General features: G+C 39.2%; 3 protein-coding genes across 7 annotated transcripts in view; 2 read left to right on the forward strand and 1 right to left on the reverse strand.

The window, feature by feature from the left end:
- Window positions 1-14126, reverse strand: PSMD13 (proteasome 26S subunit, non-ATPase 13). The gene is made up of 13 exons (XM_070766412.1): window positions 13771-14126; window positions 12373-12451; window positions 11509-11543; window positions 11373-11428; window positions 10139-10182; window positions 8403-8489; window positions 7292-7463; window positions 6136-6215; window positions 5928-6053; window positions 3691-3753; window positions 2846-2926; window positions 2485-2601; window positions 1-799 (listed from the first exon to the last, which is right to left on the reverse strand). Exons 1-13 carry the CDS (start codon window positions 13863-13865, stop codon window positions 704-706), a joined length of 1131 nt encoding a protein of 376 aa, XP_070622513.1. The 5' UTR covers window positions 13866-14126; the 3' UTR covers window positions 1-703.
- The window catches only part of LOC139175661 (veficolin-1-like), a 940898-nt gene that overhangs the window by 27480 nt on the left and 895560 nt on the right, over window positions 1-17858 (forward strand). The window lies entirely within an intron of this gene.
- Window positions 13993-17858, forward strand: part of SIRT3 (sirtuin 3) — a 19751-nt gene continuing 15885 nt past the window's right edge. The window contains exon 1 of one of the 5 annotated variants that reach the window (XM_070766361.1): window positions 13993-14192. The gene's annotated coding sequence lies outside the window, so the exon portion shown is untranslated. The remainder of the gene's footprint in view (window positions 14193-17858) is intronic. The other 4 variants (XM_070766399.1, XM_070766392.1, XM_070766377.1 and 1 more) reach the window with 4 other exon arrangements.

Consider the following 17858-nt stretch of genomic DNA (forward strand, 5'->3'; position numbering starts at 1 on the left):
GGGATTGCAGAGACATTTATTCCAGCAGTTGTTTTACTGCATCATATGTCAGGATAAAATATTGTAAAAGACGAGGAAACCCAAAGAAAAAATATAAAAACAAATCCACAAAATTTATGACTTTATTCTCAGAAAACTCACGATGGGACTGAGCAATTTCCTTTATTGCAAAATATGGGGAGGCAATGGAAAAAAGTGTGAGTTCTCAGTTTTGTTACCTTTGACCTACCGGGAAGGGTCCAGGAAAAAGATCATACTTTCCTCCACCCATCAGAAATGCCTGACAATGGTTGAAGGCAGCTTTACCTTTTTGCACAATAAGTGCAAAATGGAAGTCTTGCTGCTATCCTACTAGTGCTAATGACCTGCACCCCATTAGTGTATGTAGCGCCTAGCATTCTCCAGTGGAAACTCACAGCAAGACAAATTCGCCATTATAGACTACCAAACCCCCATTTTGGTGACAACAGGATGAATGCTCCCAAGGAATACACTACTCAAATGTTAGTGTATAGGAAGGAATTCCTGACTCCAAGCACCAGAGGGTCATGCAGCAAATGCCACTTAGATCTCTGTACAAGCATGACAAAACGTTTCCCCCAGCCCCTCCCCCCCTTAATAGCATTTAGTACAGAGTCAGTGGTCAGGGCACTGCCAGTTTCAGCAACAGTACAAGTTATTTCCTCAGCCAGTGCAAAGTCCTCTATGTTAGAATATCATGGGCTTGGTGTTCCACCAACATTTCCATGTTCTTCACATCTGTGCACCAGACCTCCAGACGGTCTTTCATACCCTTTATCTAGAAATCAAATCAACAAACATATTAGAAACTAAGACACAAATGAGACAAATTGAGACACTACAACTGGCATATCAGGAAATTTCGCAAACAGTGCTCAACAAGCTGTAAAGACTCCCCTAGTTCTCACATTTCGCAACCTGTGGAGCTGTACTCCTGAAAGCCTTGAGGTTCCCAGATGACAACTGCCATACTTCCACCCATGCTCTGAAGTCTCAGATGAGGCCACACCCAAAACCCAGCTGGGCGTATTTTACAAAGAGCCAGCCCACCCGCCTCCTTTCCATGCCCAATTAGATTTTGGCAATACATCTCCCCCGGGCATATACAATTTATGAATGGTATGTCTGTATGTATGTTTGTTTAGAAAATGGGGTTTTTAAAATATTTTTAAACTGTAATTTAGATTTGTTGTAAATTATTTCACTTTGTTGTGAGCCGCCCCGAGTCTGCGGAGAGGGGCGACATACAAATCTAAATAATAAATAATAGATAAATAAGCCAATACATATTTGAAACATTCCACCTGCTCAACCGAACTTCCTTTATCAATCTAGTGTTGAAAATTTCTTGAAAATACCAGGACATTTGCTTTAGGTAGTTTATTTTGAGGCATTCAAATATTGATACTGCTCTATAACAGCTAGGTGCCCCAACTTTTCCAATAGAGCTGCAGTGGATGGCTGGATCATCCACACATAAAATGATATGGGGCAACTGGTGAGAGGGAGAATGAGGTCATGGGTGGAAAGCTACAGGTGAAAATAGCTTTTATAAGATCTCAAATAAAGGGATGTAGAGTACGGGCAGTTTCTAAAAGTTCACTCTGAACATCTCTAAATTCTAGCATTTATTTAATCCAGACTGAAGGTGCTGTGAGAAATTTATTTCCAATTCTAAACCAACAGGAACAAAGTCTTCCCAACCCTGCATTACTGGACAAAGCATACTTCTTTTTTTCCTCAACTCAGAATTGGTTTCCCAAGAATATCTTACTGGTTCCATCTGCCTTGGTAGCAACATATTATATTGACTGAAAAGTATTGATAAAAGTAGATATGCTGGAAATTAATGTGATTTCTGCTGCTCACTACAAAAATGTAAAGCTTCTAAACCTAAATTATATGTGTGTATATTAAAAGTGTGAGGATTAAAGAAATGAAACACATTGCCAACAGCCTATGCCAGTGATGGCAAACCTTTGGCATGGGTGCCACAGGTGGCACGGAGCCATATCTGATGGCACTCGAGCCATTGCCCTAGCTCAGTTCCAGCATGCATGTGTATGCTGGCCAGCTGGTTTTTGGCTTGCACAGAGGCTCTGGGAGGGCGTTTTTTGTTTTCAGAGAGTCTCGGGGGGGGGGGGGGGGTGTTACCCTCTCCCAGCCCAGCTCCAGGAAAGCCTTTGGAGTCTGGGGAGGGCTAAACATGAGCCTACTGAGCCCACCAGAAGTTGAAAAACAGGCTCCAGAGGGCCTCCGGGGGCTGGGGGAAGCTGTGTTTGCCCTTCCCAGGCATTGAATTATGGGTGTGGGCACTCACGCCTCTGCAATAGCATGTGCCCACGCTCTTTCGGCACCCGAAGAAAAAAGGTTTGCCAACACTGGCCTTTGCCATTTTCTATCATAAAACCTTTTGGTATAGTTCTAAAACAAAGCTTGTAAGGGAGTGCGTGAAGAGATTACCTGTTGTAAATCCAATACACGTGGTTGAACCCATGTCATGTGAACCTTTTTATCCACTTCATCAATACTGCCTTTCACCAAACCTACTGAGAGTGCTTTCATCACTAGTAGCTCCACCTGCACAAGAAAAGAAAACAGTGTCTTTACTGTCCTTCGAACTAATATCCAATATGTCCCAGATACAACGTACTGTTTTGAAAGCATGGTACAACTAAAGGTGAAATAGTGAACAATTACAGACAACACACAGAATTTAGGAATTAGTTATAGCCCTGCCCAAGAGCTTAAACATAGCAACTTCCTACAAAAATTACTTGAAAATGAAAATGTGGATTGGTTTCTATTCAACCAAGTAACTCACCTCATTTATAGTGACTTTGGCACTTCTAGCAATTTCTTCAAAAGTAAGTTGTCTGTGATTAGCTGGTCTGGTGAAAGTCATCTGTAGCCAAGAAAAACTAGAGGGTTACAACTAATAGACTTTTAAAAAATTATAACATACCCACTGCACAAATCTATTTTTATCTATCCTTGCTGACCTCGATACAAAATGTTAATGACTATAAAGCAATCTAGATTTTGGATAAGAATCTTTAAGAAAAACCCCCAGTATCATTTATTATGAGACCTATTATATTATAGCTATATAATTATATAAGGATCCCAAAAAACCAACACCCTCAAAGCAAGCTTTCAAATAAAAACTTAAATTGTTATTAAGCAGCTTGTAATTAACATTTAGTTAATATATATTTAATAACAATCCATATGAAAATATTTCATATAATGACTTCCTTTATATTGTTTTGTGGGCTAACATATTGAACAAACATTAACCAAATGATTTTTCCCACTAATATTAAATAGAAGCCAATACAGAATGCAATTCAATTGAATGACATACTCTATATGGAAGGCCAGTAAGCATAATGTAAGTACTGCATTACTAAAAAACTAACTGGTGTTCTTAAAATCCATTTATTTCAACCATCATGAGAAACAGCCACTTTTTTTGCACCATGATTTAGTTTCACAAATTTTTTTTTAAAAAGTTTCAGTGATAAGCAAAAGTATTTTCAGAACAGAAAAAAAATCCTTTGCAATGAGGATGCAAATTAAAGTAAAAGTAATGTCAGTTAACAAAATAAAAATACATTTTTGGCCCATGATAACTAGCAATGGTGCTATCTTTGTTGCAGGACCTACCTCCATTAAACACAGCAGTTGGATTTTCTGCAGCAGAAGCGTTTCATTTGCAGCCAAGTCTGGCTGTAAAACATAAAATCCAAAAAAGTTACCTTTTAAATTTTTTTTAAACCATCACCTGACAGGAAAGTACCATTCATTTTGTGTTTTGCTTCTGTGCTCAAAACTATTCTCAAGCACACTGCAAAATCATTCAAAACTTCTAAATGCATGTAGCAAAATGGATTAAAATAGATCTTGGGAAGGGAAAGTGAAAACAAATAATAAAGAATTCCAACAAACTTCACAAATTACAGTGATACCTCATCTTACAAACGCTTCATCATACAAACTTTTCAAGATACAAACCTGGGGTTTAAGATTTTTTTGCCTCTTCTTACAAACTATTTTCTTTTTTTTAAAAATATTTTTATTAATTTTCTTTAAAATAGACAGACACACAAACAAACATTGAACACAAAATGGGGATACATTTTCCCCGCTTATCTTGAAAGTATAAGTTCAAATACAGAAAAAATAGTTCTTACAAACTATTTTCACCTTACAAACCCACCGCCGCCGCTGAGATGCCCCGCCTCCGGACTTCCATTGCCAGCGAAGCACCCGTTTTTGCGCTGCTGGGATTCCCCTGAGGCTCCCCTCCATGGGAAACCCCACCTCCAGACTTCCGTGTTTTTGTGATGCTGCAGGGGAATCCTAGCAGCGCAAAAATGGGTGCTTCGCTGGTAACGGATGTCCAGAAGTTGGGTTTCCCAGTGAGGGGAGCCTCAGTGTAATCGCAGCATTACAAAAACTCAGATGTCCGGAGGTGGGGTTTCGAGGACTTCGGTGTTTTTGCGATGCTACGATTTCACTGATGCTCCCTTCGCTGGGAAATCCCACCTCTGGACTTCCATTGCCAGCAAAGCATTCGTTTTTGCGATGCTGGGATTCTCCTGCTGGGATTCTCCTGCAGCATCACAAAAACACAGAAGTCCAGAGGTGGGGTTTCCCAGGGAGGGGAGCCTCGTGGGAATCCCAGCAGTGCAAAAACGAACACTTTGGTTGGCAAAAGGGGTGAATTTTGGGCTTGCACGCATTAATCGCTTTTCCATTGATTCCTATGGGAAACATTTGTTTTGTCTTACAAACTTTTCACCTTAAGAACCTCGTCCCAGAACCAATTAAGTTTGTAAGACAAGGTATCACTGTATTTTTTATCTCATTTTACTAGAGATTTTTAACTCTGGATGCTAGGGATGCAGTTTTGTGGAAGAGCTTCTGCAGAACTCTCTGGAGTATAAATCCAGCTTTTATCTGCAAACTTTTTAAAGCTGTATTTTTTTCCAGGAAGGCACAACTGCTTTAGTGAGCCAAAAACTTTCCAAAACATTGTACAACAAAGTATGCCTACACAGCATGTGGAGAGCCAAGCAGATTGGAACAGCCCATTAGCATTTTTTTTAAAAAAAACAACCAGCCCACTGACACAAAACGTCACTGCCACCACAAAGAATCTGCTGTTATTGCCTAGGTTTTCAAGGCCTCTTCCATCCTGAAAGATATCCTGCCAAGCACCCAAAACGCCTCTGGACCTCATGGACACCACTAGCTCTACTCCTGCTACTGCACTGCTAGCAGCCAACACCTGATCATCTCACCAGATATTTCAATGTGATCTGTGGTTATCTTTTAAGGTATAAGTGTGGCCCCTTTGCCTCTACAAACTATCTAGGATTGATTCTTAGTCAATCCAGGTTTCCAGATTGAGTTCTGCTCAGAGAGCACAGTCAAACATGGATACAGGAAAGCTTCCTGAAGCCCTGGAGTGCGAAAAACTGCCCAACGGGCAAACCAGAAGTCCATTTTTCTCAAGTTCCAGTTTGCCTGTTGGTCTGTTTTTTCACCGTCCCAGGCGTCAGTGAGGCCTGTGCGCCTGCACGATGGGGGTTGTGCACATATGCAAAGGCAGCACAGGTGTGTGTGCATATGCCTTGGGGGAGGGAATGGGTAGGGACACGTGCGTGCGTGCGTGCTAGCATACGCACACATCCTTTTGACACGCGAATCAAAAAAGGTTCACCATCACTGCCCTAGGGCCTCTGTTAATCAGCTGAACAAGCCTAAGCTTGCAGAAGAACTTTTAAACTGATTTGATCTCTCTGAATTCATATTTATACAGCAATAAAGAAATAGATTAATCTAAAGGTGTTTATTTTGCTTTCCTATAATGCTATTGGGTAATGCCAATCACTAACCTGTTGGCCCCATGATGATTTCAATGCTTGGAATTTTTCCACATTGCCACTATTGAAGGCATAAAGGGTGTCAATCAGCCATTGTCTGTCAGTGTCCCTCAAAGATTCCAGTACAGGATGCATAAGCTATAGATGGAGATTAAAATATATTATTAACAGAAAACTTTTTTAAAAATTCAACTGTTAAAACTAATATAATTCTACTTACCAGTTCCCCAAAGTTATAGACTCCTTCACCCAAGAGTCCTGCCAATCCTAAAGTAAAAGCTCTTTCCTGTTGATCTGCCACTGGATAAAAAAGTTCTACTTCAATGACTTTCCCACATTCCTTCTCCCATTTCACTAGCTGAGAGAATCCACAATTGCATAATTGCTATTTTAAACTCCATTCATATCTATTATATTGTATGAATATATATATTTTATATATATAAAATCAATATACCAGGGTGATTTGACACAAAAATGTAACCCTTCCCTGGTACAGAGCTGAAGGGATTGGATACTGTAGCCTAGAGGATAATTCTCTGCCTTACAAGGCAAAGGTTGCAGGTTCAAGTCCCAGTGGGTATGGCTAGCTGATGAGGCCAAAATAAGGCCGAAATAGATCTATCCTAGTCTCCCTTAATTTTCAAATTCAGCAAAAACATGTGATTATATATATATAATATTTTTGCCGAGGCAAAAAAGCTGTGATGTTCCTTCAATATACCAGGGTGATTCGACACAAAATGTAACCCTTCCCTGGTACAGAGCTGAAAGGATTGGATACTGTAGCCTAGAGGTTAATTCTCTGCCTTACAAGGCAAAGGTTTCAGGTTCAAGTCCCAGTGAGGATATGGCTAGCCGATGAGGCCAAAATAAGGCCGAAATAGATCTATCCTAGTCTCCCTTAATTTTCAAATTCAGCAAACATGTGACATATATGTGTGTGTGTGTGTGTTTTCATAGATTTTCACGGGAATATGTATGTAGATTGTCCTGAGTTCGGGTTTTGCCCCGTGTAATATTTTTACATTCAAAATATTACACGGGGCAAAACCCGAACTCAAAACAATCTACATATATATAAAATTAATAAAGGTGAAACATTGACTTTATGTATAAGATAAACACATAATATGCATTTATCTTATATATAAGGCATTCCCCACCCTTTTGAAAAATAAGGCTGTCTCTCTCCGACCATCCTATTTATAGAAGTGCCTTGTTCTTTCCTTAAACTGTTTAATGTGTATTTCTACATCTGTGTTAGAGGTTTTTTTGAAGTAAATTCTTGAGTGGAATTGTTCCTTTTAAAGGCACAGGTTTAAAAGCATTACACTGCCAAACATATTCAGGGGGGAAAGAAAAGAAATAACTACCTGGCAGGTCTTTGACATCTATGCAGCCTAGGAACCTTAATGCATCCTTATAGTAAGAGGCATGATTTCCAATTGTTTGATAATACTTGCTAGAGAGATCATAGAAGCGGCTGTGAACAGATGTCACTCCAGGAAGATTATTCAACATCTCCTCAACTTCTTCAATTGTCTCCTAAAGAAAATAACATGGATGTCAAATCTTAATTTTCTTAATTCTTCTTTTCTTGTGCCATATCCATCATCAGATGTTGGCGATCATATTGGTGATATACATACATACATACATACACACACACACACACACACACACACACACACACACACATAAGGGTATGGCTAGCTGATGAGCGCAAAATAGCTTGAAATAGATCTATACTAGTCTCCCTTCCTTTTCATTATCAGCAAAAATATGTTACACACACTCATGCACGCACACATAATACAGATACAGAAAGAGTATACGTTTGCTCTTAGAAATATATGCATAGACTCAATCATTATCAAAGAAAATCAGTATTTGAATCAATGAACATTAGTAGATATAGCCTGGGGCTATCCACTTATTTTAGAAGAATGGAAATAAATACACATTTACATGTCTCTAGAATACATAAAGTTAGCTAGATTGTCCTAAAGAAGGCCAGGTATAATTAGGCAGGGAAATTTGCCAAAATGAGTGAACAATATTTGAATTCAAGCAAGAGACTTCCTGCTTTCTAAAGAATTAAGTTGTAATACAGTATATGTATATTTATTGGCAATAATTCCTTCAATTTCTATGAACTGATATAAAGTATATTCCATTTATGTAAAGAAGAAATGTACAACCTAAACTCTCCTATAATTCCACATCAAATTGGAACTTTAAGGAATACTTTGACTTGAACTCTGGTTTAAGTTTGGATGTGACCGGAAATTTTAACACAGCCATCTTAACAATATTTAATTAATTTAATTTAATTTAATAAAATTTTAATTTTCATGGAATTCAATCATAAGCACAGGAATACTGGAAGAGATACTTAAAAACTGTGAGCAACTTAAAAATATAGCTATTTAATGCAAAAGGCAAAACTGAGTCAATGAGCATACAAATAAAATACTGCCTCACCTTTGTAACCTGCAGGTCACCAATGTTTAATTTTAGAGCACCAATGGCTGTTTTACATAGAATCACAGCTTCATCGCTGCTTTTCACCTATAATCAATATTAAATGTCAGTCACAAAACAGCTGTTGCATATTGATACATCTGTATGAAACAGTAAAAATCTCAGATTAAAAATCCTAAATCTGACTTGTGTCCTTTATCTATTTTCTTACTGAAGAAAGCATACAAGAAGATCTCTGTGAGATTAATGAATCCCATAAATTAGTCATATTTTTCAAATATTCACCATTCAAAATATATCCATGGAAAATAGGGTAATGGGTTCCAGTTCAAACAGCAATTAAACATTTTAAAGCATACGTTGATTACTGAAATACAGCTAGTTCTCATGTTATCAACTGTTTGACACCTGTTCAAATTTAGAAAGATGCTGATGGAATGATAGTTACAATAACTCCTTGAAATTATGGTTGTTGCAACACCTCTTCAGTCACATAATCAAAATTCAAGCACTTGAAAGCTGCCCACTCACATTTATAACTGTAGCATGTGCTTTAATTCCTCTGACCTACCTCCCTGTCTCCCATCTGTCTTTTGGTTACCCTGCACTTGCTGCCACCATCCATCATCTTCCTCCTGCTTTTGACAAATTATGTCTGGCCTAGGCAGTTTATTTATTTATTTATTACCGTATTTAAATTTATATGCTTCCCCATTGCAACTGGACTCTGGGCAGCTGGTCCTTCACAAGACCTTCACGACAGTCATTTATATTCCCCTATCTCTGCTCTCTAGGCTGACATGCATAACCTTCACAAAGGGCCAGTGATTGCTTTGGCCAGATGTACATCATGAGGAGGAAGAGGATTGTGAAGATCAACTGGGCCAACGGAGGTAGATGGTGAGTGCAGGGTGGCTAAAAGGCAGAAATGGAGGGGGGACTGAAGCAGAGGGGAGGATGGCAAAGCAGAATTGTGCAATCCCTGCTTAAAGACTACAACTAAAGCTACCAGAACTCCTATCACTATGTGGCACAGGGGTGTGATGTTTGCTCATTAAGCTCACTTTGCTTAATGAAAGAAATTGTCCCAAATTAGGGTAGTTAAGGATGGAGTACCTGTACTATACTAGAGTAAAAGGATATAAACCTGTATCCAAAACATACCTGCTATTTAAGTTCTTCAAAATTAACCCCTTGGAGTTAAATTTATAAGGGAGACTAGTATAGACCTATTTCAAGCTATTTAGCTCCGGTCAGCTAGCGATAACACTTCTAGATTTGAACCTGGGCTTGAATAAATAACTTGAAATAGATCTATACCAGTTTCCCTTTATTTCTGCCAGTAAATATAAATGTAACCGAAAAATAATTTGTCACAAAAGCGACTGCCTGCGAAGACTCCTGGACTGGGGCTGAAAGGAGAAAGCAGAAACAGTATGCTCCCACCCATATTTGGGTAGACCAGCTTGCTCTGATTAAAAAAACCACTTGTCTCTTCTTTGAGTTTTCCTCAAACAAAATTTTCTTTTCTCCATTTTATACATGCAGCTATTAATACCTAAAACCCCAACAGCAACCTGCACTAACTGAAATGTGGGAATCAATTTATATTTTGTACTAAATTACTGTATTATTTCTGACCTACCTGTACATTGGCTGACCAGTATGGCCCATGTCTAAAACTATTTGATTTAATAAAAAATTATATATAGCTGTCGTCTGCGTTCTTTCCTTACCTTTTCGCGGGTCTTTTCCAGAAATGTAAGAGCAACATTAGGATCTAAAGAAATGCATACCAGAGGCAGCATTAAGGATTAGTTTAAAAATATATGCAATGCCCATCGTGCACTTCAACATTAACCTTTTACAAATGATATTATGTACAATAAAACATATTAAAACATATAAAATAATAAAATGCATGTTCACATTAATATTTTAAAAATGAATTGTTTACAGTGAAATATATTAATATAAAACATATACAATGTGATAAATATCAAAGAACTTTAGGCATGCTTTTTTGTATCTCTTCTCTCAAAGGAAATCTATGGCATAAATAAAAGTGGGATTTCTTGCATATAATTTCATCCTATACTGAAGGAACTGTAAACACAAGACAAAAATCCTATGAGTAAATGAGCAATAAAATAATATTTAAATTTCAATTGAATTGAATACTTTAATTTGTCCAAGTGTGAAATTTGTTTCCAGTACAGAAGCACTACAGAAAATAATGAAAATGAAAATAATACCAATACATACCAATAAAAGAGGGGTGTAAAGAAGATAATGAAGATAAATAATGCTACAGCCACAGTACATGGGTAAATATACATAAACATTACAAAGAACTGTGAGAATTGATCATTCAGCAGAGTAATGGCATGAGGAGGGAAATGTCCATAAAAAACTGTTTTCAATCTATACTTTCAAAATTCAGCACTTAGCTTGCAAATTACCCTGTTTCCCCCAAAATAAGACATCCACTTATAATAAGCCCAATTGGGCTTTTGAGTGCATGGCAATAAGGCCAAGGACTTATTTCAGGGTTCAAAAAAATATACCGGTATAAGACAAGGTCTTATTTTCAGGAAAACATGGTAATACCATCAGTGGGCAAAATACTTAAGTTTGAAAAGATTTATTTTATTTTGAAAATCTTCAAATAATTATGTTGGAATACTTTTGGAATAATCAACAGTTGCACTAAGGTCCAAACAGCTATTCTAGATTTGAAATGGTCTACATAAAACAAATACTCCTTTGCCATATTTGATATAGGTATTTTGAAGTCAAGTTAACGGTAAGTACACACAAAAGGCTAAATATACAGATGTTTTTCCCTAACAGAATTGAAGGGTCAGTTACTACTACTTTATTGAAGGTTAATGTATATCATTTCCAGCTTCAAAATTTTAACCTGAACCATTGTCTTTAGGAAAATAATTGTGTGTAAAAGGAGTTTACCTGTCATTTGCCGTACCACATGAAGAATGATTTCTACAAGGGATAAAGGGTTCACCCTGGAATAAAGAGGAATGACTATGAATCGATGAAAAATAATATAGACTTTTTAAAGTCTAGCCATGTTAAAAAAAATTACCTGTGTTCAAACTCGCTGATGAAGTTCTCATAAAGCTGTAAGCCGAAAGAAAAATAAGATAATTTTAATAATATAGATGCACATGCATTAAATATCTACAAACATTGCTACTGAATACTTTCTTGACAATAGAAATATATCTGACAACAGGGAAGAGCAATGACAATTCTATGAAAAGTAAAGTAACAGCAGAGGAGTGTAGAAATCAGGCAAAATCATTTTGTTCTGTCCCAGTTCTAAAAATATATATAAGAGTATAAAGCCTTTTCATCAATAGCTGAAACCTACAAAATTAAAGTGTCTCATTAAATCAAGGAGAGTATTCCATGTGAATATCTAGCTTATTTTAGAAGTTATCCAAGTAAGAAAGTACACCCCTTTCTCCAGGCATTCAACTGATTTGCCCTTACTGTAAAACTTACTGTAAAAAAGATTTATTACGTGCTGCATCAGTATCTTGAAACCTGTCAGTTATAATTCTTCTAAGACAGGAACCTAGTTTTGTTTCTAAATGGCATCCTTTCAAGAATTTGAAGACTATCAAGTTCTCCAATAGCAAGGAAAAAATTATCTATTTGATCCATCACTGGATTTGTTTTCAAAATCACTACAAACTTTTTATTTTGTTGTATAACTTCTTCAGGGCCTTACTTCATTGCAGCGACATTACATGCCATTCTACAGCAGTATGAATATCTGGGTTATAACCTTAAAAAATAAAATAAAATAACTAAAATTTGAATATATAAATTACTGAAACAATGTATTGCAAATAAATAGATAACTACTCTTTGCATTTGTTAGGGATGATTCTTAAACAAGCCATTCTGACTGACACACATTGAATAATACTAGGACACATACCTTGATAAGGCCATCTCCTTGAGCAAAGCAGGGATCTTGCACAAAATCTAAAACTTGCAATGTTAGTTGGTGCCAGAGCCTGTAACATAGTTAAAAGAAATAGTAAGTATCAATATCGACAAATTTAAACAAGAGGAAATCCAAACTGAATATTTATTCTAATCTATTATATATAAAATTATTCAAAGTATTTGTTTGGATAATAAGAAACCTTAATATTGGTTTTAAAATAAAAGCATTTGTTTTTTTTTAAAACAAACAGAATATGTTGCTTAAAATAAGAAAATAACCAAAATAATTTATAGGCAACACTTCCTAGGAAAAGTCATTAAGAAATATCAGGTGGCAGGTTTTCATGCCATTGAAATAATAAACAATACTGAGCAAAACAGACTCTCTAATTACAGAATAGCTTCAATATATCCAATGTCAATATTTTATAACAATGTATGTAGATCATCAAAACCTCTGGGTATGTATGTATATATGTATGTATTTAGGTTTTTAGATATGCATATATGTCTGCTGTCTGGACTGCAGTTTTTATGGCAATAATTTTTCAGAAATGGTTTGCCACTATTTTGGCAATACCTACATGTTAGTTGAATTTCCCAGTAGAGCAATATCCCCACCTGTTCTCTAATATTTGAGAACTGCTAGTCTGTGCAGAGCAGACAAGTAAGACCTGTACAAAGGATTGGTGAAATAAAACATCCAATGGAAATTTGCTGTGAGAGAATAGAATCTTATACGCCTGGAATATATTTTGAAGTTAACTTTAAAAAAAAACGTTTTGTTTGAAGCATAAATATTCTGCTTACGGGGAAACGTGAAAAGATCAAGCGCTGTGCTAGCACTATTATTAGCTGCCTGAAAAGCCAGGAAAAAACACAAACTATCAACCACCAGACCCCTTCACCCCAATGTGTATTTCCAGAGTAGACTAGGTCAACAAGATCAGGGAGTCTTGTCAGAACAAGATATGCGCCTGTGTGTTTTAATGTGTGTTTGGACTTGTCTCTGGGCGTCATGTGACTTTCGTTGTATATATATATATATATATATATTGTGTAATACATATACAATGACAATAGTAAAATCGATCGGTACAAGTGAACCTGCCTCGCCCAGCCATGAAGAAGGGGATAGGACAAAGAGGCAGGCGAAAATGGAGTGTCCCGTCTTAGACCCACACAGTCTGCTGCGAAAAAAAGGGTCTTCGATCTCTCAACACCATTGCTTCTTATGCTTCAGTATCTCTCAAGTAAAGCACCTTCTCGCAATTAGCAAAGATCTCCCCCCCACCTCCCCATCTCCAACGCACGTGTACCATTTGCTTCGCTCCCCTATTAGCACCACCACCTCGCCCCGCTTGACTGAACCGATCCCAAGACTCACTTTTTGTTGTAAAGCTCCTCCAATCGGTGCCAAACGGCGGCCTGACCAGGCCCCGAGCTCTGGCTCTGCTGTAAGAAAGCTGGGACGTCCTTCATGGTAGGACCCGGGAAGGGAACAGCACGGAAAGAACCGCCGTTAACTCCGAAGAGCAACCGAGACCGGCCCTTCTCGCCGCCCGGAAATGCACACTCACTTCCGGCACTTTCTAGCGCGGAGCATGCCGGGTACCGTATGGTTCTGGGTAGAGTAACCTCGCTTTGACATTCCGCCCCCGAAGAAGGATTGGTTAGTCTCTGTGTTAAGTGCTCCGAATGGAGAACTTGGGGGTGTTCTGAGCTGGCTTTCTCGCTCGGGCGCCCCCTGTCGGTCGGTTTGCGAAGTGATAAAGAAGGAGCAGTTGGTTAGCGTTGGGCAGCTGCCAGGTGGGAGCGCGTCGTCGTTTCATTCCTTTCTGTCGCGTGTCGTGTCGTGTCGTGTCACAAGGATAGCAAGACGTATTAAGATTCTGTATTGTTGCTACCTAGGTCCGTTGACGTTACTATAGTCTCTCTTTATAGGAGCCCAGGACTCGATGACCTTTCTGGCCATAGATCTTGGGTTCACTCGTAGCATTACCAGTAAACGGGCTGTCCTCCAATAAAGCTCTACTGTTTTCTGTACATTCGGGCTTATTTTAACATTGAGAAAATTAGTAAAAGTTGATGTTGGGAAAGACATTTCTATTCCTTTCAGTAGTTTGGAAAAAGCAGGTGGCGCTTGCATTTTAAAACTGTTTTGGGAAAGGATACATGGTTTGTTTTAGAAAAATGCATGTGAGGAAAAGTAGGGGAGAGATTTTTAAATTTCCATTTAAATATTTTTTGCAGAATAAAACAATGCAAATTTAAAGAAGGAAAAGTAGGGGAAAGTGATAAATTAAAAAAGGAAGCAAAACAGATACAAAGAAGCATCTACTCGTTAAGCATTTATATATTATTAATACATTTATAATTTCTTTTCTATAGCTATCTCTCCCTTCTTTCCATATTTTATCCTTTAGAATTATCAAATCTACAAGTCACAAGTTCATTTTTGTTCTGTTTTTAGCTTAAAATCCATGCAGCATTCTAATCACTGACATGCAGCATTCCAATCACTTTCAATCCTGGGCCTAGAAAGTTTAGAACTAAGACGCCTTAAGCAAGATCTAAGTATTGCCCACAAGATCATATGCTGCAACGTCGTGCCTATTGGCGACTACTTCAGCTTCAGCCACAACAACACAAGAGCACACAACAGATTTAAACTTAATATTAACCGCTCCAAACTTGACTGTAAAAAATATGACTTCAGTAACCGAGTTGTCGAAGCGTGGAACTCATTACCGGACTCCATAGTGTCATCCCCAAACCCCCCAACACTTTACCCTTAGATTATCTACGGTTGACCTATCCAGATTCCTAAGAGGTCAGTAAGGGGCGAGTACAAGTGCACTAGAGTGCCTTCCGTCCCCTGTCCTATTGCTCTCCTATATCTCCTATGCCTTTCTTCTATTCCTATATCTCTTCTTCTATTCTTTCATTGATATGTTCTATTACTATACCTTCTTTTCTATTATTTCTTAGATATATTTTACTATGAGTATCTCCTCTATAACCTTCATCATGTATTTTACTATGTGTATATAGATATATACCCACTAAAACCCTCATTGTGTATTGGACAAAAAATAAATAAATAAATAAATAAATAAAATATGCAGTTGCTGACTTTTCCCTAATCAAATAACTAATTTTCAGCCATCTTTGCAAATTCTGTCATTTTCACCAACCTATTTACTAACCTCTATTGTGTGCATTTCAGAGTGTTTCCATCTTTATGCATATGTTAATCTTGATGGAGATGAACAAGATTTTGACTGGCAGAGAGTTTTTAGGGAATCAAGGCCCTCCAACCTGTTTCTTAACTACATACATAATTACATAGGGGTGCCCCTGTATCTAAGGCAGTGTTTTTCAAACCTGCATCTTTAAAATTGATGAACTTCAGCACCCAGAATTCCACAGCCAGCAATTTAAAGTTGCCAAGTTTGGAAAAAAATAACCCAAGGAATATTATTTATGGCAATAATCCAGGGGTGGGTTACTCCTGGCTTGGACTGTTTCACCCAAACTGGTAGTGAACCTCTGGTGACATCACAATGACATCACCGGACCGGATCAGTCGGTGCTGGTCTGTGGGTGCCGCCATCTGTTTCTTTGAATTTGTTTTAAAATTTCCTTCTGAGCATGCGCAGAAGCTGAGTTCTGGCACTGTGCATGTGGTTGCCATCTTTTTTTTTTTGTCTTTTAAAAAAAATTATTTTGGATTTTTCATTCCTGCGCATGTGGCACACCCACAAGGTGCAGGAGGGAGCAAACCAGCAGCGAGGTAAATTGGAGCTCACCCCTGCGTTAATCTATTGGTTTTCTAAAAGACAACTTTTATTCATCCAGCTGTGTTGATAATTTAAGTAATCTCTGCTTTTTGGAAGGAATTTTATTTCCAGAAATTGACCCTTTCCACTTTACCAGGTTAATGTCTCATCCATCCATCCTTAAGCTGGCAGAAAAATATTCCTGCAAAGAATTTGCTAGCCCTACTGCCAATCCCAGTTTCTGCCAGTCACCTGTCTTGCTTCCAAACCTGTTTTAACTTCCTTGATGCTGCCTTTGGATGGTCTTGGAATAAGAAGAGAAATGTTCCTTTTGACAGTGGTAGTTTAGGAATTTAAATTTATCTCACAGTGTGGAGATAAAAACTATTTACAGAAGCAAGTTTCTACTACAGTGATCCCCCGCTCGTTGCGAGGGTTCCGTTCCAGGAGCCCCCGCAACGAGCGGGTTTTCGCGAAGTAGCGATGCGGAAGTAAAAACACCTTCTGCGCATGTGCAGATTGTGTTTTTATTCCCACAGCGCTAGCAAGGAGCCGAAGATTGGGGGCGGCGCGGCTGTTTGCCGCCGGCATGGAGGGCTTCCTAGCAGCCCCCCAAACCCGGGTTGGGGGTCCGGGGGGCGCTGGCTCTCGCCGCTTTCGAGCTGAATCCGGGAGCGAGTTCGCTCCCGGATTCAGCTCGAAAGCGGCGAGAACGAACGGCAAGGAATGCCTTTTCCACGCCGTTCATTCTCGCCGATTTCGAGCTGAATCCAGGAGCGAATTCGCTCCTGGATTCAGCTCGAAAGCGGCGAGAACGAACGGCAAGGAACGCCTTTTCCACGCCGTTCATTCTCGCCGATTTCGAGCTGAATCCAGGAGCAAATTCGCTCCTGGATTCAGCTCGAAAGCGGCGAGAACGAACGGCAAGGAATGCCTTTTCCACGCCGTTCATTCTCGCCGATTTCGAGCTGAATCCAGGAGCGAATTCGCTCCCGGATTCAGCTCGAAAGCGGCGAGAACGAACGGCAAGGAACGCCTTTTCCACGCCGTTCATTCTCGCCGATTTCGAGCTGAATCCAGGAGCGAATTCGCTCCCGGATTCAGCTCAAAAGCGGCGAGAACGAACGGCAAGGAACGCCTTTTCCACGCCGTTCATTCTCGCCGATTTCGAGCTGAATCCAGGAGCGAATTCGCTCCCGGATTCAGCTCGAAAGCGGCGAGAACGAACGGCAAGGAACGCCTTTTCCACGCCGTTCATTCTCGCCGATTTCGAGCTGAATCCAGGAGCGAATTCGCTCCCGGATTCAGCTCGAAAGCGGCGAGAACGAACGGCAAGGAACGCCTTTTCCACGCCGTTCATTCTCGCCGATTTCGAGCTGAATCCAGGAGCGAATTCGCTCCCGGATTCAGCTCGAAAGCGGCGAGAACGAACGGCAAGGAACGCCTTTTCCACGCCGTTCATTCTCGCCGATTTCGAGCTGAATCCAGGAGCGAATTCGCTCCCGGATTCAGCTCGAAAGCGGCGAGAACGAACGGCAAGGAACGCCTTTTCCACGCCGTTCATTCTCGCCGATTTCGAGCTGAATCCAGGAGCGAATTCGCTCCCGGATTCAGCTCGAAAGCGGCGAGAACGAACGGCAAGGAACGCCTTTTCCACGCCGTTCATTCTCGCCGATTTCGAGCTGAATCCAGG

This window comes from Erythrolamprus reginae, chromosome 1, assembly GCF_031021105.1.
Source record: "Erythrolamprus reginae isolate rEryReg1 chromosome 1, rEryReg1.hap1, whole genome shotgun sequence".
Taxonomy (NCBI): domain Eukaryota; kingdom Metazoa; phylum Chordata; class Lepidosauria; order Squamata; family Dipsadidae; genus Erythrolamprus; species Erythrolamprus reginae.